Source organism: Macrotis lagotis, chromosome X (genome assembly GCF_037893015.1).
Source record: "Macrotis lagotis isolate mMagLag1 chromosome X, bilby.v1.9.chrom.fasta, whole genome shotgun sequence".
Taxonomy (NCBI): domain Eukaryota; kingdom Metazoa; phylum Chordata; class Mammalia; order Peramelemorphia; family Peramelidae; genus Macrotis; species Macrotis lagotis.
Window position 1 is genome coordinate 310667647 of NC_133666.1, and position 25340 is coordinate 310692986.

Consider the following 25340-nt stretch of genomic DNA (forward strand, 5'->3'; position numbering starts at 1 on the left):
GGTCCGCGCCGCCCTGCGCCCGCGGCCCTCGGCGGAGGGGAGCGGGTGGGCGAGGCGGCGGCGCGGGCGGCCCGGGGGCGGGGGCGGGGCGGGGGCGGGGCGCGCGGCGGGCGGGGGCGGCTCCGCGTCACGTGACGGGCCCGGCGGCGGCGGCGGCGGCGGCAGCGGCGGCGGCGGCGGCGCGTCGTTCCGGCGCCCAGTGCACCATGGTGGTGGCGGCGGCGGCGGCTGCTGTAGAGGCTGCGGGAGGAGCGGCGGCGGCGGAGGGGACGGCGGCGGCGGCTGTGCCCGCGCCCGCGGCGGCGGCTGCTAGAAAATGGCGGATTTCGAGGACTTGCGGGTAAGCCCGGAGAGGCGGCGGCGGGAGAGGTCGGAGGCGGCCCGGCGGCCACGTCCGCCCCATCCGGAGCCCGGGCGCGGGGCCCGCAGGGGCGCCCCGGCCCGGCCGCCCCGGCCCCGGGAGGCCGGGAGAGCCGGGGGGAGGGGCCGGGCCTCCCCGCGGGGCTTGCATTGTGTGGGTGGCGACACGCGCGTGGACGAGCGCGGCCCGGCGCCACCCGTTCTCGTGGGGAAGGGTTGGAAGGGGGACGGGGCCGCGAGCTTTGTTGCGGCGGGCCGCGGCCCGGGGCCGGGCGCAGCGGGGCCGGGCAGGAGGGCGCCCCGGGCCGCGGCCCGCCGGGGCCGGCTGTTTTCCTCGCGCTCGCCCACAAGAAATGCCATTCGCGTTGGCAACCCCCGTTGCGTCGCGTTTTCTGCTGGCGGAGCGGAGCCCCGAGCTCTGAGTTCAGGGTGACCCCGGCTGCCCGCCAGGACCCGGCCGGAGCGCCGCGAGCCGACGTGCCCGGGAGGGCATTCGTACCTGTCACCCTCACGGCATTTGCCAACTCGCCCCCGGGCTAGGCTTTGCGGGTGCCCAGAAAGCGCCAGAGTCGGCCGCTGGCATTGCGGAGCTGGCGGCCAACCCCCCGCGGGGAAGAAAAGCCGGCCCTGCCCGCTGGCAGCTTCCATTCGGATGGGGGCTGGGGCCATGCCCAAGTGGGGGGGAGGGAGGGGAGGATGGAGGTACGGGCCGGAGGCGGGGGGCTGGCAGAGCTCTCCCTGCCCCGGCTCTAGCCTGAGCAGCCCGCGACCACGTAGAGGATTATCAATTACTTTCTTTGCAAGGATTTGATTTGCAAATCATGAGATTGATTGCACCTTCCTTGACCAAAAGGAGGAAGGGAGAGGGGGGGAAGCTGAGACCTGGATCTTCTTTAAAATGGAGATTCCGGGGGCTGGGTGGCGCCGTGGATTAGGGCACCGGCCCTGGAGTCAGGAGTACCTGGGTTCAAATCCGGTCTCAGACACTTAATAATGACCTAGCTGTATGGTCTTGGGCAAGTCACTTAACCCCATTGCCTTGCAAAAAAAAAATCCTATAAAAGTAAATAAAATAGAGATTCTAAAAGGAACCAGTCCTTGTCCTCACTAAATGAATGAGACCACTAGCCAACTACTATAAACAAAATTTATTCTGCTCAAATTTAAAACAGCCAAAAGTGGGAAAGCACTACTACCAATGCAACCAGGAAAGGTTTCCTGTAAAAGGTGGACTTTTAACTGATGCCAGAAAGAAATTAGGAAGCAAGGCCAGAGAGAGAGAGAATTCCAGATAGGAAGGGACAGCCAGCGAAAATGTTCACTTAAGAGATGGAGTGGTCCCATATGAAAAACAGCAAGGAAGTTGGTTTCACTGGATTGTGGAACATTTTTGGAAGGGGTTAAAGAGTAAGAAGATTGAAAAGGTAGGAAGGGACCATTTGATCCTACCAGTAATAAGGATTATTTATGAATTGGGAAGTGGAGATTAAATAAACAAATCTTTACTTTTCAAAGATTAGTTTGATAACCTAAACAGATTACAGAGGGGAGAGGCATGAGTCAAGGAGGACAGGCAGTAGGACCATTTCAACAGTCCAGGTGTGAAGTAATAATGAGGTCTTGGGGTTGTGGAAGTGTCAGAAGTATAGTATAAGATTAGTATTTGAGGACAGAGAGACACAAACATTTTAAGCTTCTTGGAAGAGATGGCATATACATTGATCCTTTTTGGAGGGAGGGATTTTACAAGGCAGTGAGTGGGGTAAGTGATTTGCTTAAGGTTACACAATTAGGTAATTATTAAGTATCTGAGGTCAGATTTGAACTCAGGTACTCATAACTACAGGGCCAATGGGCCACCTAGCTGCCCCCCATACAAATTGATCTTTCAAGGAAAGTAGCAATTCTTAGAAGAGATGGATTTGGAATGGGAGTACAATTTAGGAATAGGCAATAACTTAAGCAAAATAGGGGATGGAATGATAATTTCCTGAAATACTTTGAAGGGGAGTAATGTGAAATATGCCAGGAATTGTGAGCAGTTTTCAAATGCCAAACAGGTGTTTATGGCAGCATTTGAGAGCTACTGAACATTCTTGAACAAAGGAGTAACAGCAGATTTTTTCTTTACAAAAATTATTCTCACTGCTGTTTGGCAGATGGGTTTGAGAGGGACAGAGGCTAGGACTCCCAATTATGAGATTTGTTGCAAAGGTATAAGCAGGAAGGAAGGTGGGTTTTGAACTCTGGTGCTGGCATCATGCATGGAGAAAGGAATGGAGGCAAGAGACTCCATGGAGGTAGAATGGACAAGATTTGGGAAAACTTCTAGGTTATAGGGAGAGTGAATGATGGAAGATTTTCTCTTAGGTGATTAACCTGGGTTTATTAGAAGCTACTTGGTAACCTTTTTAGAAGTTGGGAGTTGTTTTGAATGTTGAAATTGAGATACTTGCAATTGGAGATGCCCAATAATCCATATCTAGTCTTTTACCCAATGATTATGTTTCCTTTACCAAGTCTTTAAAAAGCCACTACATAGAAAGCTCTGCTTAACCACCTAACAAATAGTGCATTTCACTTTTAGGCATCACTGTGTTTTGAATAGAAGGTGCCTGGCTTATACCAGTGATTTCACTGGCATAGAGAACTCCTCATGTTGAAAGGTCCATGAAATTCAGCAGTGGCTTTTGCCTAAGTCTTCTTCGCTTTTTTTTAATTCAGTACTTAAGAACAAAATATGAGCATTTCCCAATTCAAAGTAGTATTGAAGAAGAGAGTTGTACATGAAACTGAATATTTTGTATAAATTGTTTTTCAAGTTTATAATAAAAGTATTTTAAAAACTGATCTGTTTGTCTACCTCTGACCTTCCTTCTGTTCTCTTTGAACATTTTATTTAATAATTTACTAATAATGTTTTTCTTTTTTGCTTTCAACTTATTATAGGCTGGACTCCCTCCTAAATCTTCACTTAAAAGAGAGGGACGGAAACCAACATCTCTCTAACACAGGCAAAACAAATTCCCATATGGGTCATGCCTGAAAATGCATGCTTCAGTCTCTACCTCGAGCCTAATATTCTCTGTCAGGAAGAAAATAGCATGCTTTCCTCTTATGTCCTTTGGAATCAGGGCTCATTCAGTTTTTAAATCTTCAAAAGCAATTGAGTGATTTTTCTTTACAGTGTTATTTGTTGCTTTATAAATTATTCTCATTTTACTGTTGATCAGTTCATGTTTTCTGATTTGTCTGCTGTTCCCTTTTATCATTTTTTAAGGCACAATAATATTTCATAACATTCTTTGCATTCATATTCCACGGTTGTTCAGCCATCACCCAATTGATCCCCCTTAGTTTCTAGTTTTTTGCTGCCACAAAAAAGCTGCATATACACATTCTTGTATTGTTGTGATTGAAATCTGCAAATAAAAAGTTTATTAGCAAAGCAAGCATTTGACAGTAAAATGAGGTCCAAGGCTTCTCAATAACCAAGGACCCTTCTGACAGTCAAAGAAGTTCTTTTATAGTTCTAAAAGAGAAACCAGGAAAGGATAAAGAAAGGATCCCAATCTAGCAGTGTGGGCATTATCTAGTTATAATTGGTTAGAACTAGAGAATAGGGATTTTGCACAGCCCTGGAAAACAATCTGACATTTCTGCTTCATGGAATATATATGGTCTTTTAAGGAAGTTCCTAAAGTAGGTGGTGGGTGATTTCTAAGGGTATAAGGGCAAAATAGGAAACTAAAGTTGCAGGCTTAAAGAGTTTAAACATATAATGAGGGACAATAGTAGCTTGAATAACGCTCAGATTTTAATATCACATTGGAGTTCTTCCTTGAACTGCCTTTTCATATCTTTAGACCATTTATCAATTGGGGATGGCTCTTATTTTTTTAAATTTTTTTCTTTATTTAAGGCAATAGAGTTAAGTGGCTTGCCCAAGGCTACACAGCTAGGTAATTACTGTGTCTGAGGCCACTCTTCCGCATGGGGCTTTGGAGCCATCGTACAGCATCTCCACGGGTGCGGCCTGAGAGAGGGAGGAACTGTGGAGACTGCGCCTCCGAGATGCTGAGCCGCCTCTGAGATGCTGAGCCGCCGCCGAGATGCTGAGCCGGCTGCAGGAGCTCTGCAAGGAGGAGGAGATGCTCCTGCGGGTCAAGGTGGCGAGGCGGCGCTGCATGACCAGCTTAATCGGCTGAAGGTTGAAGAACTGGACCTTCAATCAATTATTAGCTCCAGAGAAGGGGAAGGGGAAGGGATAACTCATTCTTCACCTGTAACAGAAGAACCAGACAATATTTTGGTGCAGGTAGACAATGAAACTTCATCAGTCAAACAGAATTACAACTAAGCGCAAGAAACCATTCTCAAGGAGGAGGAGGAGGAGGAGGAGGAGGAGGAGGAGGAGGAGGAGGAGGAGGAATCGGATTCCTAAAGAAGAAAGGGAAAAAAAAATCAGGATTATTTATCTAAGTTAATTTTAAGATGCAGGAATTTTTTCTATTAAAAAAAAATTCCAGCACAATCATTATGAACTTTTACCAGGGAATGAAGAACTCTCAGAAAATGCACTATTAAAATGAAGACCATAGTCCAATGAAACTTCAGAGTGTTGAGCAAAACAAAAACTGATCACAGATAAGAAATTTGAAAATTGACATTTTACCATGGGGGGAAAAAGGTCAAGTTCATGTAATAAGTCAAATTAGATAAAACATACTAGAGATAATACTCCATGTTACATTCTATTGAAATCTTCGTGTATTTACAACCAGAAAAATTTATATGTAAGCCAACCTTTAACATTTTTCTAATATATACTGACAGGTAAACTCCCTTGTGCACGAAGCAATGCCATGTTATAGGTCCTGAAATGGAGTAAATGGAAAAGTGAAGAAGAGGTATAATGAGATTTAACTTCTCATATATTGGTGCATAAGCTATTTAAATGCCATTCAGAGAGACATAGAACACAAGATATGTAGTTAAGAGCATATCTTTTGTTTTCCTTTTTTTTTAGTTTTTGCTAGGCAGTGGGGTTAAGTGGCTTGCCCAAGGCCATACAGGTAGGTAATTATTAAGTGTCTGAGGCCAGATTTGAACCCAGGTACTCCTGACTCCAGGGCCAGTGCTTTGCCCACTGCGCCATCTAGCTGCCCCCCATTATGAGCATATCTTAAGAGTTAAATGTTATTAAAATGTAGTCAGAGTAAATTTTACATAGAAGATGCTGTCGAAAGGATTACCAAAGCAGAAGAGCCAAACCATGTTCTTGTAGAATGCATACTGAATAATAAAATGGACTTGTTTAAAAATGAAAAAAAAAAGTGTCTGAGGCCTGATTTAAACTCAGGTCCTCCTGACTCCAGGGCTGGTGCTGTATCCACTGCACCATCTTAACTGCCCCTCTTATTTTTTAAATATATTTTATTTGTTTTCCAATTATATACAATAGTAGTTTCTACCCATCTTTTTGAATTTTATAGTTTTTCCCTCATCCTCCCTTCCCTTTCCCCCATCCCTTCACAGGCAGTCTGATAACCTTTACATTGTTTCCATGTTATGCATCAATCAAAATTGAATGTGTTGAGAGAAAAATCATATCCTTGAGGAAAAATAAAGTATTAGAGATAGCAAAATTTTGTAGTACTTTTTTTGTAGACAACTTTTTTTTTTAAAGAATTGAAGGTAATAATCTTTCGTCTTTGTTTAAATTCCACAGTTATTCTCTGGATACAGATGGCATTCTCCAATGCAGATATTTTAAAATTGTCCTTGATTATTGCACTGATGGAATGAGCAAGTCCATTACGATTGATCAGCACCCCCATATTGCTATTAGGGTGTATACAATGTTCTTCTGGTTCTATTCATCTTGTTCAGCATCAATTGATGCAAGTCTTTCAAGGCTTCTCTGAAATCCCATCCCTTCTGGTTTCTAGTAGAACAATAGTGTCTCATAACCTACAATTTGTTCAGCCATTCCCCAACTGATGGATATCCCCCCCCCCCATTCCAGTTCTTTGCCACCATAAACAGAGCTGCTATGCTATTTTCTTTAGAAAGATTTTATTTGAGTTTTACAATCCCCACCCCCCATTCTTGCTTCCCTCCTCCATCCCCCACAGAAAATAATTTGTTAGTCTTTACACTGTTTCCATGTTGTACATTGATCCAAATTGAATGTGTGGAGAGAGAAATCATATCCTTAAGGAATAAACAAAGATAGCAAGATCAGACAATAAGATATCAGTTTTTTTTTTTTCCTAAATTAAAGTTAATAGTCCTTGGTCTTTGTTCAAACTCCACAGTTGTTTCTCTGGATACAGATGTTATTCTCCATTGCGGACAGCCCCAAATTGTCCCTGATTTTTGCCCTAATGTAATGAGCCAGTCCATCAAGGTTGACCATCACCCCCGTGTTGCTGTTAGTGTGTGTAGTGTTTTTCTGGTTCTGCTCATCTCACTCACCATCAGTTCATGCAGATCCTTCCAGGTTTCCCTGAATTCCCATCCCTCCTGGGAACACAATAGTGTTCCATCACATACATATACCACAGTTTGTTAAGCCATTCTCCAATTGAAGGACGCTCATTTAATTTCCAATTCTTTGCTACCACAAATGGCTGCTATGAATATTTTTGTACAAGTGATGTTTTTACCCTTTTTCATAATCTCTTCAGGGTATAGACTCAGTAGAGGTATTGCTAGATCAAAGGGTATACACATTTTTATTGTCCTTTGGGCATAATTCCAAATTGCTCTCCAGAAAGGTTGGATCAGTTCACAGTTCCAGTAACAATGCATTAGTGTCCCTTTTCCCATATTCCTTCCAACATTAATGATTGTCCTTCCTGGTCATATCGACCAATCTGAGTAGTGTGAGGTGGTACCTCAGAGATGCTTTAATTTGCATTTCTCTAATCAGTAATGATTCAGAGCAATTTTTCATATGACTATGGATCGCTTTGATTTCCTCATCTGTAAATTGTCTTTGCATATTCTTTGACCATATGTCAATTGGGGGATTTTTTTTTTAATAAATTTGACTTAGTTCTTTATACATTTTAGAAATGAGTCCTTTGTCAGAAATAGTAGTTGTGGGACAACTAAGTGGCCTAGTGAATAGAGCATTGACCCTGGAGTTCAAATCTAGCCTCAGGCACTTACTTACCTAGCTGTGTGACTTTGGGCAAGTCACTTAACCACATTGCCTTGTAAAAAAAAAAGAACTCCAGAAATACTAATTGTAAAAATTGTTTCCCAATTTACTACATTTCTTTTGATCTTGGTTACAGTCATTTTGTTTGTGCATAAGCTTTTTAATTTAAACAAAATTGTCTAATTTGTTTTTAATGATGTTCTCCATCTCTTCCTTGGTCGTAAACTGCTTCCCTTTCCATAGATCTGACAGGTAAAACTATCTTTTGATCTCCTAATTTGCTTATAATATTGCCTTTTATGCCTAAATCCTGTACCCATTTTGACCTTAACTTGATATAGGGTATGAGATATTGGTCTAATCCAAGTTTCTGCCATACTAACTTCCAATTTCCCTGACAGTGTTTATCAAAGAGAGAGTTCTTATCCCAGAATCTGGACTCTTTAAATTTATCAAACAGCAGATTCTATATTCCTTTCCTGCTGCCTCTTTTGCACCTAATCTATTCCACTGATGCACCACTCTATTTCTTAGCCATTACCACATTTTGATCATCAATGCTTTATAATAGAATTTAGATTTGGTAAGACTAAACCACTTTTTTTCATTAAATCTTGGATATTCTTGACTTTTTGTTTCTCCATGTGAATATAGTTACAATTTTTTCTAGCTCATTTTTTTGGGAGTTCTGGTTGGTAAGGCACTAAATAAGTAGTTTAATTTAGGTAGAATTGTCAGTTTTATTATATTAGCTCAGCCTATCCATGAGCAGTTGATATTTGCCCAGTTATTTAAATCTGATTTTATTTGTGTGAGAAGTGTCTCATAATTGTTTTCATACAGTTTCTGAGTCTGCCTTTTCAGGTAGCCCCCCCCCCCCCCCCAAGTATCCCTGAAGTTACTTTAAATGGGATTTCACTTTCTAGCTCTTGCTGCTATATCTTGCTAGTAATATATAGAAATGTTGGCGATTTTTGTGGGTTTATTTTAACCTGTGACTTCACTAAAATTGCTAATTGTTTCTAGTGGTATTTTAGATAATTTTTTTTATATTTTATACCATTATGTCATCTGCAAAAAGTTTTGTTTCTTCCTTCCCAATTCTAATTCCTTCAGTTTTTTTCTTCTCTTATTGTTGAAGCTGGCTCTTATTTTAAATATTTGAATCATTTCCTCATATATCTTGGAAATGAGACATATCACAGAAAAGTGCTGCAGAGATTTTTTTCCACTTACTCATTTTCCTTTTAATCTTACCTTTGCTAGTTTTGTGTAAAACTTTTAAGTTTTATGTAATCAAAATCATCCACTTTATCATCTTTTAGGATTATCCCTAAATTTGATAGGTAATTTTTTCCATTTTTCTCTATATCTAGGTCACATAGTTGAGATTATCTTTGTGTGAAATGTTTTGAAGTACATTTTTTTTTTTTTAGGTTTTTGCAAGGCAGATTGGGTTAAGTGGCTTGCCCAAGGCCACACAGCTAGGTAATTATTAAGTGTCTGAGGTCGGATTTGAACTCGGGTACTCCTCACTTCAGGCCAGTGCTATATCCACTGGGCCACCTAGCTGCCCCAGTACTATTTTTTTAAAACCAAATTTGTAGTTAAAATTATTTTGCTTTCTTTTTGTTGTCATTCTGATCCTCTCCATATAAGTAGGGTCTAATATTTATATTTCCATTTTGTTAAAGTTTTTAAAAAATATTCTAACTTTTCTTTAATATAAATATCATGGAAATAGGGAACAGAGAACTCAAGATTCCATTGGTATCTCATAGTCACATATGTATATGTGTCACATTTTTTGTTGAGATTTAGCTTTGATTTAGTAAAGTAAAAACTTAAAATTGTAATTCTTGTTTGATTTTTTGTTGTTGTTTTTTTTTGCAAGGCAATGGGCTTAAGTGGCTTGTCCAAGGCCACACAGCTAGGTAATTATTAAATGTCTGAGGCAGGATTTGAACTCAGGTACTCCTGACTCTAGGGCCGGCACTCTATCCACTGCGCCACCTAGCCACCCCAAAATTGTAATTCTTATGGAACATGTTAACATCTCTTATTTTCTTGCATACTCCAAAGAAAGGACTTTTTTTTTAAAGAAATATTTTATATATTTTGTTTCACAATTTTTCTCCCCATTCCTGCTTCCCTCCCCCCACCCCCCACAGAAGTCAGTTTGTTAGTCTTTACATTGTTTCCATGGTATACATTGATCTCAGTTGAATGTGATGAGAGAGAAATCATCCTTAAGGAAGAGATAGCAAAATTACATAACATGATAATTTTTTTTTCTATATTGAAGATAACAGTCTTTGGTCTTTGTTCAAACTCCACAATTCTTTCTCTGGAGACAGATGGCATTCTCCATTGCAGATAGTCCAAAATTGTCCCTGGTGGTTGCACTGATGGAATGAGCAAGTCCATCAAGGTTGACCATCACCCCCATGTTGCTGTTAGGGTGTACAGTGTTCTTCTGGTTCTGCTCATCTCACTCAGCATCAGATCATGCAAATCCTTCCAGGTTTCCTTGAATTCTCATCCCTCAAAGAAATGACTCTTATAAAAATTTTACACTTTGATTCCTTCTGGTAAACTCTTGTATTGATTCTGGGCTTTAAATCAGGCTAAAAGATGTTGAGGATGATTGATTTCATATATATATATATATATATATATATATATATATATATATGTTATTCAAAAGGTTGTCCTTTCTCAAGAAACAGAATAATTAAGGCAGAATAGTAATAGGTAGATTCTTGAAATAGTTTCTTCCAATTACTGTTAGTCCTCATTGTTCCTTGCTCTATTGTCCATGTCTGTCTTTCTTTCTCTTCATTGTCCTGCCTGGGGCAAAAGATTGTTTGGAACCATCCCTGCCCAAGTCTTTCTGCCTCTTTTTGTTCATTTCTGTGATTGTTATAACCACTTGGAACATATCCACAGTAAATAGTGAGTACTTGTCTTAGTTATTAGTAATTTTAAAAATAAGAATTGGAGAGCTCTCAACTATGGTGATAACCTGACTCTTCAACCTAGTGTAATGGAAAAATTATTAAGACCCAATCTTAATACTTGGGTTTAAATATTAGTTCTTCTGTTTACTATTTATGATATGGAAAATCACATTGCCTCTCTGGGCCTCAATTTTCTTGCCTTATAAAATAAAGGTGTTGAGCCTTATGGTTTTTTTTAAACTTAATATTTCTTAACATCACGTATATTTCTTAATTTATCCCTTCTCCCTCTCTGAGAGAACCATCTCTTATAACAAAGAATAAGAAAGGGAAAGAGGGAAACAGTTGAGCAAACTTAGCCAGCAAGTCGGCTATATCTATCATGTATGAAATTTACCTTACCTCCATAATCTCCCACTTCCACAAAGATGTAGAGAGGAGTGAAGGATCTTTTATTTTCATGGTGGGTTTGGATCATTTGCAGCAGCATTACAATGTCACTGATTTCTGTTGTTTCTTCCATTTATATTTAGATAGTTGGGTATATTGTTTTTCTCTTTTTCCTCATTTTGCATTAATTTATATCAAAATTTCCCAGTTCCTCTGTTTTATAAATTCATTCTTCAAATTAGCAATATTGTAGTTCATGTATTACAGTTTGTTTAACTATTCTCTAATCAATGTTGCATCTATTTTGCTTCCTATTTTTTTGTCCTACAGAAATGTTGATGTATATTGGAGACTTTTTTATTTTTTACCTTTAAATATGTCCAGTAGTTACAAGACTCCCCTCAAATCCTGTCATTTACAGAGACACCTTTTATAGTTCCCCTTTTTCCTTTCCTTCCTCCCTCAATTTCTCCCTGCTAGTATCTTCCCAAGGAAATTTTATATTCCACTTTCACTGTATATATTTTAGATGTAAGCTTTTATTTGCATGTTGTTTCTCTTTAAAGAAATGTGAGCTGTTTAATGTAGGGACTATGTATTTGCAGTTCTTTATATCCTCATAACATACCTTCACTTTCATGACACTGTTTACTCCTCCTACTTTGCCTATTCTTCCTTTCAGTCTCTTTTGTTGGGTCACCATGACCTTAGCTGAAGATGCAGCAAGGGAAAATGAGAAAATAAGTCAGATTTGTGGGAGGACAACTGAGAAGTAGTGTTAGAAAAGCCTAAAAAAGCAGGACTGTAGTATGAAGGACAGGAAGGTGACTGCAGTATCAGAGCTTACTGGGAGGCCCTGAAGAATGAGGATTCTGAAAAGGTCATTAGAATGAACCAAGAGATCCTTGGTGACTGAGGAGAGCAGCTTAAGTTGACTAATGAGGTTGGAAACTTGGAGACAAAATGGTGGTAATCAGTGTAGCTTATGTTCTCAAGGAGTTTAGCCATAAAGAGGTGAAGAGATAAGAAGGTGAGCATAATTCATTCAATTGGGAAGTTTTTAAGATTGGGGAGACTTTGCCATGTTTATTGGCAACTGGGAAGAAGTCAGTTAAGGCAGAATGGAGAATGTCCACCTCTTCAAGTGAGATGAGAAGAAGGAGCTATCTGTGGAATGGCATAATTCTTTTAAATGAAATAAAAATAAGGTTTATTTACCTTGAAAAGTGTTATAGGGTGGGAAGGGGATGATGTTTGTCCTTATTGAAGAAGACCATAACTTCAGGGAAGTGATGTCATAAATGCATTTGAATGAAGGAGTGTGGTATTAAGACACAAGCTTCACTTCTCTGGAGCCTTCTGGATCTAGTGGCCAGATATGAATCTGTATGCCTGGAGATAGCTCTGGGAGTGAGGCAGTTGGGTTAAATGATGTGCCCATGATCACATATTAGTAAATGCCACGTGTCTGATGTCGCATGCGAACTTAGGTCCTCCTGACTCCAGGGCTGGTACTCTATCCACTGCACCACCTAGCTGCACCTGAATAAATAAAACCCTTATAGGGTGGGAGGGGAGATATATGAAAGGATGAAAAGGTTTTGAATAGTGTCTGTGTTGAGTAGGAAGGTAAATGATTTTAGGAGATGTGAAAGGATTGCCTTGTTGAAGTGAGGTTCATCTGAGATTATGTAATATAAACTTGTAGTTTCGTTCTCCTCTGGTAACAGAAAGGTAACAGTACTGTTTTACCATTTTATGAAGCTTGTTTCAACAGCCTGTGAATTATCGAAGATTGGTGGGGGAAGGGATTGTAGGAGTTACTTGAGGTTAGAGTTTGACAAGCTACATTCAGAGAGAAGGACAGGGAGCAATGAACTCAAGAATAAAGGATAATGTAAAGTTGAACTAATTCATCAAGGAGTTGCAATAGGCAAGGAAGAAGATTGTAGCTAGTGCAAGAAATTGTATCTGAGAAAGAATTGCAGGTTATTCTTAAGGATTAGGGAATGGTGAGGCAGTGGGAAAGTTAGAATAATTTTTTTAAAAAAATTATGATTAATTAGATAATGGTATTTCAGAGGTTCTGAAGACAGAGATGGAATATTCGTGAGTGGTGGCAAGATTAAGGGTATGACCATTTCTTTGTGTAGCCAAGGTACAGTGGAGAAGTAGATCTTGGCTAGAGATGAGGAACTACTAAGTTAGGGTACTTGAGAGCATATGTGTATTTTGAAATCCACTACTATAAGGACAGGAATTGGTGGAGAGATTGAGCCTTGGTATAAATTGAACTTAATGTGAAAGGAAGGAGAATGTCCTAGGGGTCAGTTGTTCTGATCTGGGCCTGTCTCAGGCTTATCCCTTGGTATTGTAACAAAGATTGGCAGTTAGGTGGCACAGTGGATAGAGCATTGATCTTGGATTCTGGAGGATGGGAGTTTGAATCCAGCCTCAGACATTTTTCACTTAGCTGTGTGACCTTGGGCAAGTCACTTAATCCTGATTACATCTAGGGTCAAACAGTTTTTTTTTTTTTGCAAGGCAGTGGGGTTAAGTGGCTTGCCCAGGGCCACACAGCTAGGTAATTATTAAATGTCTGAGGCTGGATTTGAACTCAGGTACTCCTGACTCCAGGGCCAGTGCTCTCTATCTACTGTGCCACCTAGCTGCCCCATCTCCAGTTATTCTGATTCTGGTCACTGGACCCAGATGACTCTGGAGGAGAAAGTGAGGCTGGTGTCTTAGCACAACACCCCTCACTCAAATCCAGTTCATGTGCCTGTCATGACAAACATTAAATTAGAACAAATATTGAAACAAAATAGATCATTTAAGAGTAGCAAAAGGAAATTATGCATAAGAGGGAAAGACTATTCAACAAGGATAAACTTTGAGAAACCCCTTGAATTTATTTAGTTGAGAGATTCATCATGATCCACCAACCATTTGAGAGTTCCTCCAGTTTCTTGTCTGTATTGTTCTGCCCTCCTCTCATTAGAAGAGGAGTTTTCCTGAGAGTGGGGACTGGATTCCTCTTTGCTCATTATATCCACACTGCTTTTTTGTATATAGGAAGTTGTAAATACTTTTTCATTCATTTATTAACACTAACATTTTGCCAATATTCTTGCATCGGAGTGAGATATGGCATGTAATAATTTCTAAAGAAAAATGGTTATTGTGCAAGGTACTGTAGAGCTACTTGTTGCTTGTGAGCAGGCTTCATTATATAATGTTATGTCAAAGACTAGGAGCAAAGGCTGTTGAAATGCATGCTGAGAAGGGAAAGTGGGCCAATCAAATCACTTTGGAAGGGCCACAAATGACAAATGTTCAGCTATAGTGACGTTTTTCTGTGTCTAGAAAAATAAAGCCTCTGGCACACTGGCTTTGATTTCCTGTTGGAAGAGTTTTGGGAGAAAGTGAACAGTGGGTAGAAGAGTTCGCAATTTGCTTCATTGGAAGAGGTGTGTGTGTGTGTGTGTGAGTGAATACCTTCACAGATCCATTTGATGATGTTTGTCCTTCATTCTTGGAGAAGACTGTGGCATCAGGGAGGTGATGCCTTGACAAAGCATGAGTTACATTTGATGAGGGGGTGCCGTGCTGTTATTAGCCTCACTTTCTCCTCCAGAACCATGTGGATACATCCAGCCAGACATGAATCAAGATGACTGGAGATGGTCCTGGATGCTAGACAATCAGGGTTAAATGTCAAATATCTGAAGCTGGATTTGAACTCCTGTGCTCCTGACTCCAACACCAATGCTGTATCAACTATGCCATCTAGCTTCCCCAGACCCATTAAGGAAGTATTGGAAGCATCAGATAATTTTGTTTTCATCAGTCTAGAACTTTGGCTGCTGTTATTACTAGGTGCTTCTTGGTTGAAGCAAAATCTTTTCATCTCTCTATTCCAGATAGATTGGTGTTAAGGATGAGTATGCTGATGTTAAGTGCAGTGAAGAGAGTTGTCTGAGAAAGGAATCCTCTTTGTTTTTGGTTGTGTGTTGCCTCTTTATTCCACTGCTCCTAGATATGTCAATGATGAGAGATTGACATTTCTTAAGTGGTGACTCTTATTTTCCTGAGCCCTTGGTGGTTGTGATGACTGAGACGCTATCCCCAGATGAGAGTGGGTAGTATATAAGTCACCTTCTGTCTCTTTAAATAGCTGTGTAGGCATTAGGAAAAATGACATTTCTGTGAGTAATGTTACATTATTATGTCATACTTTTCATAATTTGGTCTCCAAATGGGCCTTTTTTATAGTGAAGCTGAAGTTACTACAGTTTACTCTTGTTTCCCTACCCTCCTACATTCCTAAATTAGAAATCTCTTCTTTCTGTAATTTTCCCCCTTCTGTTCTTTTCTCCCTTCTCCAAATCTAACTTAGATAGACACTTCTGCTCCTTGGATCTTGAGCATTAATTGATAAAGATATAATTGAGGTGAGTTCATCTACTAGAAATTTAGTTGCATAATCTCAGTGGTGATTTACAGGCAATTATCTGAATGTTTGACAGTCCACATCCCTATCCTTAGATAGTGCCTGTTCTTGGCTCTTTCTTTGTTTTCTCCTTCTTAATACCCCATTGTCACATGACCTAGCCTTTTACTTCAGTAAACTTACTGTTTGTTCTTTACATCTTCTCCATTCCTTGAGAATTTTTTAGTAATATTATCCACCCTTCTGTCCTTTCCTCTGGGTAACATTCCTAAGTAAAACTCTTCTCTCTCTGTCTTTCTCTGTCTCTCAGTCTTTCTCTCTCTCTCTCTCTCTCTACTACTAATCCTATTCTTTCTTCCTTTCTTCAACTGACAATCATATGCCAGACCTAGGACAGTACAACTGCCCTGACTTGAAGCAGCAAGTCATCCAAAGGGGGAGGTGAGAGGCAGCATGGGCCAAGCAAATCAACCACCCCACAGCCTTAACCATCTTCTCTTAGTGGACAGCCCAGGACTCTAAACTCCAGAACTGTAAAAGAAGCAGTGATTCCAGCCCAGATTCCTCATCCATCCACCTTGGGAAGCCATTTCCATAGAGATATGGCCTGGCAACCGCTCCCACAAGTTCTACAGTTACAGCTACAATTAAAGATGACCTAGAAAAGAAAGTTTTTTACCACCAAAGTCCTTGTCTAATAGTTCGACACCAGAAACTGATAATGATTTTATTAATGTTAAAGAAGAAATATTGTCATTTGCCTTGCTGCTGCACTCTGAAGTCCCTGAGACTGTTGCATCTCATTTGTTGCTGAAACTTGGAATATGTATTATCTTTTTTAAAAAGTGAACTCAATCCATTATGCAGAGCTTACTTTTTTGAAAAGTATATTCAGAATATTTTAAAACTGTCTTGGTTATGTGTTTCTTGAAGTTCTTGTGTTTTCCATTCATTAAAAATAATATTTCAGTGACTCTTTTTCCCCCACATTTTTGGTGACATTGTCTTTTTTTCCCTTTTCTTGAATCACTCCCCATTTAAAAAAAACACAAAATCCTTGATGTAAATAACCTTGTAATGCAAAACAAACCTTCAAATTTACCCATGTATGAAAATTGCCTTATTCTACATTTAATGCTCATCACTTTTCCCTCAGAAAATGACTAGAATATTCACTAATCAGAAGGAATTATAGTTGTTCACTGCATTAATATTAACAACAATGTTAGCTAACATTTACTTACTGTCTACTGTGGTCCAGAAGCTGTTCTAAGTACTTTACAATTATTATCTCATTTAATCTTCACAACTACTCTGGTTGTGGTACTATTATAATTTCCATTTTTCCAAAAGGGAAAACTGAGGCAGACCAATTGAATGACTGCCCAGTATCACTCTACTAGGAAATGTCTAAGGCCAGATTTGGACTCAGTTCTTCCTAATTCTAGGTCCAGTGATCTATCAGCTGTGCCATTTATCTCCCTACATTAGGAAATGACCACAAGGGAAGGCAGACTTTCAGTCTTCTGATCCTTTTCCTGTAGTCTTTTTAAGGTTTTTCTTTATTCTTTTGGTTCTTATTACTTAATTCTACATCAATTTTATATTAGTCCTCTCATTTTTTCTGATTCTATGCCTTTTGTCATTTTTTTGTGTCACAATATTACATTCATATGCCACATTTATTCAATCAGTCTCCAATTAATGGACATCCTCTTAACTTAATAGATACTTTTCACTCATTCTTCATTTTGCATTTTGATTGGATTTATTTATTCACTTTACATAAATTATCAAATCTTCCCACACTTCTGTGCATTATATTTATTACATTAAATATTCCTTTATATTAATTACTAAAATTTATATATAACCATTTTCTAAACAGTAAGCATCTATTTTTATTTCTATTTCTTTTTGGCATTGACCTCTTTGAATTGTATGTTTAGGAATGGAGTCTCTTATTATGAATATTTAGTCACTTAGCATAATTTCAAATCACTCTCCAATTAATCCAATTCTATGTAAAGATAGTTTTTAGCATTCATTTTTGTAAAACTTTCTCCCTCCCATCCTCCCCCCCCAAGATAATAAGTAATCTGACATAGGTTATACATGTGAAATATTTTCTTATTAGTCATACTGTGAAAGAAGTATCACAACAAAAGGGAAAACCATGAGAGAGGAAAAAAATAAAGCAAATTTAAAAAAATAAATGCAATATGCTTTGATTTGCATTCAGACTTAATGTTTCTTTCTCTGGATGTGGATGGCATTTTTCATCACTATTATTTTAGAATTGTCTTTGATCACTTTTTTATGGAGAAGACTTAAGTCTTCTTATCCCTTCCATCATTTCTCTTTTCTGGCATATTAACCAGTTTGATAAACGTGAGGTGATACCAGTTGTTTTAATTTGCATTTCTCTAATAGTGATTTAGAGCATGCTTTCATGTGCCTAAAGCTTTCTTTAATTTCTTCATCTGAAAACTGTTCATATCCTTTCATCATTTATCAATTGGGGAGTGACTTATAAATGTGTTATAAATATGACTTTTCCATATATTTTATAAATGAGGTCTTTGTCTGAGACACCAACTATAAAAATTGTTTGCTTTCCTTCTTGTCTTGTTTGCATTGATTTTGTTTGTGCAAAAATTTTGTCTTCTTGTGAGATGTTGATCTGTGACTAATTTTTGCCATACTATTTTCTTTCCTAGCAATTTTTGTTAAATTGTGAGTTCTTATCCCAGAAGCAGGAGTGATTTTGTTCATCAAACAGTAGATTCACAAGACTACTGAGTCTTGTGAAACTAACCCATTTCACTAATCTACCACTATTTCTTAGCCAGTACCAGATAGTTTTGATCTTTGTCCTTTCATAATATAGATATGGTATAACTAGGCCACCTTCCTTTGCATTTTTTTTCCATTTCATTGATATTTTTGAACTTTGTTTTTCCAGATAAATTTTGTTATTCTCTTTTTCTAGCTCTATAAAATATTTTTTGGTAGGTTGCTTCACATTTTGCTGAAAAAGTAGATTAATTTAGGTAGAATATCACATTTATTATTAGCTTGGCACCTATCCTTGAACAACTTATGTTTTCCCAGTTGTTTAGCTCTGATTATTTATGTGAAGTGTTTTGTTACTCGACTAATAGGGTGAAGCCTAGACAGTGACTTGAAGCTGGCATGCTCCTGAGTTTTTCCCTATACAATATTAAATGAAGCTGTTACATAGACATTAAAGCTACAGATCTCACCAAAAAAAAAAAAGATAAGATCAAAATAAGTTTTCAGTTGTAGACATTGTGGAGGATCTTCATTGAAGGTCTGTCTCTTCAGTGTGGAAAAGGGGAAGTAAAGCCCAGCTAGACACAGGAGAATGGAAAAGTCAGCAGGAGGCTTTTTAAAAAAAATTATTTTTATTTAAGGCAGTGGGGTTAAGTGACTTGCCCAAGGCTACACAGCTAGGCAGTTATTAAGTGTCTGAGGCCGGATTTGAGCTCAGGTCCTCCTGACTCCAGGGCCACCTAGCTGCCCTCTCTCCTCTCCGTTTCCCCCCCCCCCCCCCCCCCCCCCCCCCCACCTTTCTGCCCCTAGCAGGAGGCTTTTATCTACAGTGTAGTTCCTGGAAGCTAGACAAGATAGCTAGGATAGCAAGCCAACAAGGAAGGTCCCAACCCAAAACAAAGTCTGAACCCTGGTAACACTGAGGCAAAAGATAGAACTAGGTTGGGAACAAATCACTGCATAGGCAGAGCCTGGACATAAAGGAAACAACCCTCTGCATAGGCAATGCCTGGGCTGCATATATTATCTTGGTCAGTGATAAGCCAGGGATCAGACCCCAGCCCCACCATAAAAAGCTTGGATCTAGACTCCCTATACTCCAGGTGTGGAGCTAAAACAATCAAAATGAGCAAGAAAAACTAAAAGCACTAATGATAAAAAGCTACTTTGCAGATAAAAATGATAAAAATACCAGCTCAGCAGAAGAAAGCAGTGAAAAATTACCAATATGACAAGTCCCAAAAGAGACTATGAATTGTACTCAAATCTAAAACCTCATAGAAGAGCTTAAAAAGAATTTAAAAAAACCAAAGAAGAGAGGAAGAAGAAAAATGGAAAAAAGAAATGAGTCATGGAGGAAAATTATGAAAAATTGGCTAAAGAAATCAAGTTCTTTTTTTTTTTTTTTTGCAAGGCAAACGGGGTTAAGTGGCTTGCCCAAGGCCACACAGCTAGGTAATTAGTAAGTGTCTGAGACCGGATTTGAACCCAGGTACTCCTGACTCCAGGGCCGGTGCTTTATCCACTGCACCACCTAGCCGCCCCAGAAATCAAGTTCTTTAAAAGTAAAAATAACCAAGTGAAAAAAGACTAACTTCAAAAAATGAAATTAACCTACTGGAAAAGGAATGGAACTCATTTTAAACTCAAATCAACCATCTGGAAAGAGAATACAGCTTAGCAAAAAGTAAAATTAACCAACTGGAAAAGAAAACACAAAAGCTCAACTGAAGAAAATAAAACCCTAAAAATTAGATAGAAATCAATGAACCTATGAGACACCAAGATTCCCTCAGCAAAATAAAAAGGCAGAAAAAATTTGAAGAAAACAAAGTATCTTTTAGAAAAAACAAGTGACCTGAAAAAATAGATCCAGGAGAGATAATTTATGAATTATTGGCCTTTTCAAAAACCTAGATCAAAAAAAAAGATCCTGGAAAATAGATTTCTGGAAATTATCAGGGAAAATGTCCAAATCTTCTAGATCAAGAAGACAAAATAACCAGTGAAACAATCACAGAACTCCTCCAGAAAGAGACCTCAGGATAAAAACTCCAAGGACTATCATAGCCAAATTCCAGAATTCTAAAATAAAGGAGGATGCACTGCAAACAGCCAAAAAGAAGCAATTTATAAATACAAAGGAAGCACAATCAGATTTATACTGGATTTATCAGCTTCAACATTGAAAGATCTGAGGGTAAAGGACCTTGGATTATAACCCAGAATTTACCACTCTGCAAAATTCAGCATATTTTCTCAGGGGAAAAGATATGGATGTTCCAACAGAGGACTTCCAAAATTTCTTGATAAGACCAGAACTGAACAGAGTATTCAGCCTTCAAATAGAAGACTCTAGAGAGGCATTAAAAAGGAAACAGAAATCTGGAAAAAACCAAAACAAATGTTAGTCAAGAACATTAAATTTTATACAACCATTCAAGGGAAGATAACACTTGTAACTCTTGAATTATTTCTCTTGGGATGAAGAGTTGAATACAGTTGAAGAGTTAGTCCTTAGAGTATATGGGTATAGTTGGTTCTTGTCCTTCTAGAAGGAGACCAAAATGACATCACCGTGTTTGAGACAAATTTCAGTACATAAACTTACATGTCTCATGTTTCTTTTGACCTACTTTAAGTCTTGTCTTGTTCATAGAACTCAGCAATTTCTCTGATGAGGTGTCCTATGTTGGGTGGTCCTGTGTCAGTGTCTCCCATATCTTACTATCAATTGTAAAGTACTTAAGAGAAAGTTTCAGAATGTCCTATGACTTTGAGGAGCTATATATACTTTTTTTTTAAGTTTTTGCAAGGCAATAGGTTTAAGTGGCTTGCCCAAGACCACACAGCTAGGTAATTATCAAGTGTCTGAAGCTGGATTTGAACTCAGGTACTCCTGACTCCAAGGCCAGCGCTCTATCCACTGTGCCACCTAGCCGCCCCCTATATATACTTAATTAAATCAGAAGTGATTTTACTAGATTCTTAGAGGTTTGAAGTACCATAGGGGGAGGATGGAAACCTACTTAGAAGGACTGGACATAAAGAGATTAGGAAGTGATTTTTATCTTAATCCATACTTTAACCAAGGATTAAGTACTTTCCTGGGGGAGCTAAAGGTGGGGGGAGTGTGGGAGAAAGTATGTTTGGGGGAGGGGATCAAATGGTTCATGAAATGATTTTGACTTTGCATGATGCTTTGACTCATGAGAATTGTGTGTCCATGGAGGCTACCTGAAAAGGGAGTAAAGTATAAAATGATTATAATTTGATGTGATTCATGACTCTTGAGAAGGATATTTCCATTGAGATAGGAGAGGGTTTCTCTATAAACTGTGAGAAGGGCACTGAACTTGGTTTGTCTCCCTGTTAAAGGAAACATAAAATGCACTCCAGCAGCATCTTTCAATCCAGCTCCCAGGAATCCAAGGAGGGTTACAAATGGAAAGACCTATGATCTGAGAAGTGAGCAAACCACACTACTTATCTGTTTTAGTAGTGTGGAGTAAAGCCAGTGTGATAGTGGAGTAGAGCTGCTAGGAAGCTTCCTCTAAGCTGTAGACTAGACAACCCTTTAGCAAGGTTGGCAAAATGGTTTTTAGTTTCCTTTAACCCTAAACCTAAGCCTCAATACAATTAGCAAATAACCTTCTCTGCACCTATGAGGCTATACTGTTATCAACCAATCAAGTAATCAGTCAACCAACCTTTGATTGATAGTATTTTAATTGATAGTACTTCTTTCAGGTCAGATTAAAAGAGTAATTTGACAAAAGGGACGAAAGTACAAGACAGGGTTAAAGAAATAAAAACTTGAAAAGAAGAAGGCTTAGCATTAGTGGATAAATATAACTAGGTGAAGAGGCACAAAGACCTATTATTATAGAACAGGGAAAGAAGGGATAGTGTTGTTGAACATTGAGTAAATCCTATTCAGTTGACCCAGAGGGAATAACCCATATTCTCAATAGGGTATAAAAATTTACCCTACCTTTCAGGGAAGGAGATGGGGGTGGGGTTGAAAGGGAAGAAGAGATTGATTAAAGGGAAGGGGGAAGGTATAAGTGAAAGAAAAACTGAAAGTTAGAAGTTAAAAGAAAAGCAAAAGGGAGCAAAACATTGGTGAGGAAGAATAAGAGGAAAGGAAAGAAAAATACAATGGGGAAAGATAAGATGGAGGGAAATAAAGAAATAGTAGTCTTAACTGTAAATGTAAATAGAATGAACTCTCCATTTGCATAAAACCAAAGTAATAACAGAATGGGTTAAAAACTAGAATCCTACAATAGCTTGTTTACAAGAAACACATTTGATGCAGAGAGATACAGGATAAAGGTAAAAGGCTGGAGCTGAAGTAAAAAATCAGGGATAGAGATCCTGATCTCATACAAAACAATAATAGGCCTCTATCCAGAAGAAACCATAAAAAATGGGAGACGTCCCACATGTTTCAAAATATTCTTAGCAGCTCTTTCTGAAGTGACAAAAGAATTAGAGATTGAGGGAATGCCCATCAATTGGGAAATGGCTAAAGAAGTTATGGTACATGAATACTATGGAATACTATTGTTCTATAAGAAACTAAGACTGTCAGACTTTAGAGAATCATGGACTGAACTACAGGATCTGTTGCTCAGCAAAGGGAGCAGAACCAAGAGAATATTATACACATTAACAACAACATTGTGAGTTGATCAATCTTGATGGATGCAGCTCCTCTCAGCAATTCAGAGAGCTAGGACATCCCTAGGAGAATTGATATGGACAATGCTATCCATACCCAGAGGAAGAAAAACAAAACAAAACAAAAAACCCTATTGAATTTGTCTAATAATTATATTTGCTTGTTAAAAATTTCTCCTTTGTTTTTCTTTCTTATCTCATATTTTCTTTCTTTTCCCTTAGTCTTAATTCCTCATACAGGAAGTGACTAAACTGTAAGCATGTTAAATGCAAATGTATATGTATAATGTTCATTTGACTGTTTTCCATTGTGTGGAGGGGATAAGAAGGGAGAGTGGAAGGAGATTATGTAGCTTATAAATATGCATATGCATGTGGATGAGTATTGAAAAACTTTCATTGCATGTAATTGGAAAAATAAAGTAAAATAAATATCAATTGGCAAATAAATAATAAAATAAAGGCAAATGAATAATAATAAAATAAATTTTTAAAAAGTATTTTGTAATTGTACTCATATCATAATTGTATTCATGTAGTTTCTAGGTTCGGCAGGTAGACCCCCCCCCCCCCAAATATTTTATCTTGTCTACATTTTTTTTTTGGTTTTGTTTTGCAAGGCATTGGGGTTAAGTGACTTGCTCAAGGTCACACAACTAAGTATTAAGTGTCTGAGTCCACATTTGAATTCAGGTCCTCCTTATGCCAAGGCTGATGCTCTATCCACTTTGCCACCAAGCTGTCTCCTATGTACAGTTATTTGGAATGGAATTTCTCTTCTTAGCTCTTGCTGCTGGGTTTTGTTGATAATACATAGAAATACTGATAATTTATATGAGTTTGTTTTATATCCTGAACTTTGTTAAAGTTGTTATATGTTTCAAGTTATTTTTTTAGTTAAGTTTCTAGGATTCTGTAAGATTCTCATATCTCCAAAGAATGATAATTTTGTTTCCTCACTGGCTATTATAATTCCTTCAATTTTTTTTTGTTCTCATTCTGCTAAAGCTAACATTTCTAGTATACTGTAGAATGATATTGGTGATAACAGGCAGCTTTCTTTCATCCCCAAGTATACTGGTAATGCTTCTAGCTTATCTTCATTTCATATAATGCTTAATGATAGTTTAGGTAGGTATTGATAGGTAGATTTTATATATATATATATATATATATATATATATATATATATATATATAATTTTTTGTTTTTTGTTTTTTTGCAAGGCAGATGGGGTTAAGTGGCTTGCCCAAGGCCACACAGCTAGGTAATTATTAATTGTCTGAGACTGGATTTGAACTCAGGTACTCCTGACTTCAGGGCTGGTGCTTTATCCACTGCGCCACCTAGCCACCTCGGTAGATAATAGATATTAAGGAAAACTCCATTTATTCCTATGCTCTCTTGTGTTTTTAATAGGAAGGGGTATTGTATTTTGTCAGACTTTTTCAGCATCTCTTGAGAAAAACATGTTTTGTGTTAATTTTGTTATTGATATGGTCTATTATGTTGATAGTTTTCCTAATATTAAACCAACCCTGTATTCCTGATATAAATTTTACCTGATTATTGGATATTATCCTGCTGATAAATTATGGAAACCTCTTTGCTAATATTTATTTAAAGTTTTTGCTTCAATATTCATTAGAAAAATTGGTCTATAATTTTCTTTCTTTGTTTTGAATCTTCCTCATTTAGATTTAAGCACCATATTGTTTCATAAAAGAAATTTGATAGGATTCCTTCTTTGCCTGTTTTTCCAAATAGTTTAAATAATATTGGAATTAATTGTTCTTTAAATGTTTGGTAGAATTCATTTCTGAAACCATCTGACTCTGGAGATTTTTTCCTTGACGATTTTTTCTGAAATGGGCTTATTTCAGTATTGTATTTCCTCTTCCTGGATCTGGAAAATTTACATTTTTGCAAATATTCATCCATTTAATTTAGATTGTCAGATTTATTGGCAAAATAGTTCTGAATTGCTTTATTTTCCTCTTCATTGGTGGTGAATTCATCCTTTTCATTTTTTATACTGGTAATTCGGTTTTCTTCTTTGTTTTAATCAAATTAACCAAAGATTTATCTATTTTGTTGGGTTTTTTTTAATAGAATCAACTCAATTTTATTTACTTGTTCTATAGTTTTCTCCCTTTCAGTTTTGTTAATCTCTTCTTTGATTTTCAGAATTTCCAATTTGGTATTTAATAGAGGATTTTTAATTTTATTTTGGTTGCATGCACAATTCATTGATATTTTTTTTATTCACATAAGCATTTAGAGATATGAAATTTCCCCTAAGAATTGCTTTACCTGCATCCCATAAATTTTGGTATGTTGTCTCTAATGTCATTTTCTTGGATGAAATTATTAGCATAGCAAGTGTGGCAGCTGTGCTACAAGTATTCAGCCAAAGAACTGAGAACAGAGAGAAATGAAGTAAGATGCCACTGTATCTGTGGCTTGTCCAGGCCTTTAAAAAAGGATTAAGAGTAGGGAAAACTGGCATATAACAATGTTTACT

The 25340-nt window shown here is 38.2% G+C and overlaps 1 protein-coding gene and 1 pseudogene across 3 annotated transcripts in view; both read left to right on the forward strand.

Annotated features, from left to right (window-relative positions):
- The first annotated feature begins 218 nt into the window (after window positions 1–218).
- Window positions 219–25340, forward strand: part of PIAS2 (protein inhibitor of activated STAT 2) — a 114893-nt gene continuing 89771 nt past the window's right edge. For 2 of the 3 annotated variants that reach the window (XM_074202831.1, XM_074202833.1), the window contains exon 1: window positions 219–340. In XM_074202831.1, coding sequence (XP_074058932.1) covers window positions 317–340 — 24 coding nt within the window. In that variant the 5' untranslated portion in view covers window positions 219–316. Of the gene's footprint in view, window positions 341–11147; window positions 11912–25340 lie in introns of those variants that run through there. The other variant, XM_074202832.1, reaches the window with a different exon arrangement.
- LOC141499995 (snRNA-activating protein complex subunit 5 pseudogene) lies at window positions 256–4804 on the forward strand (annotated as a pseudogene).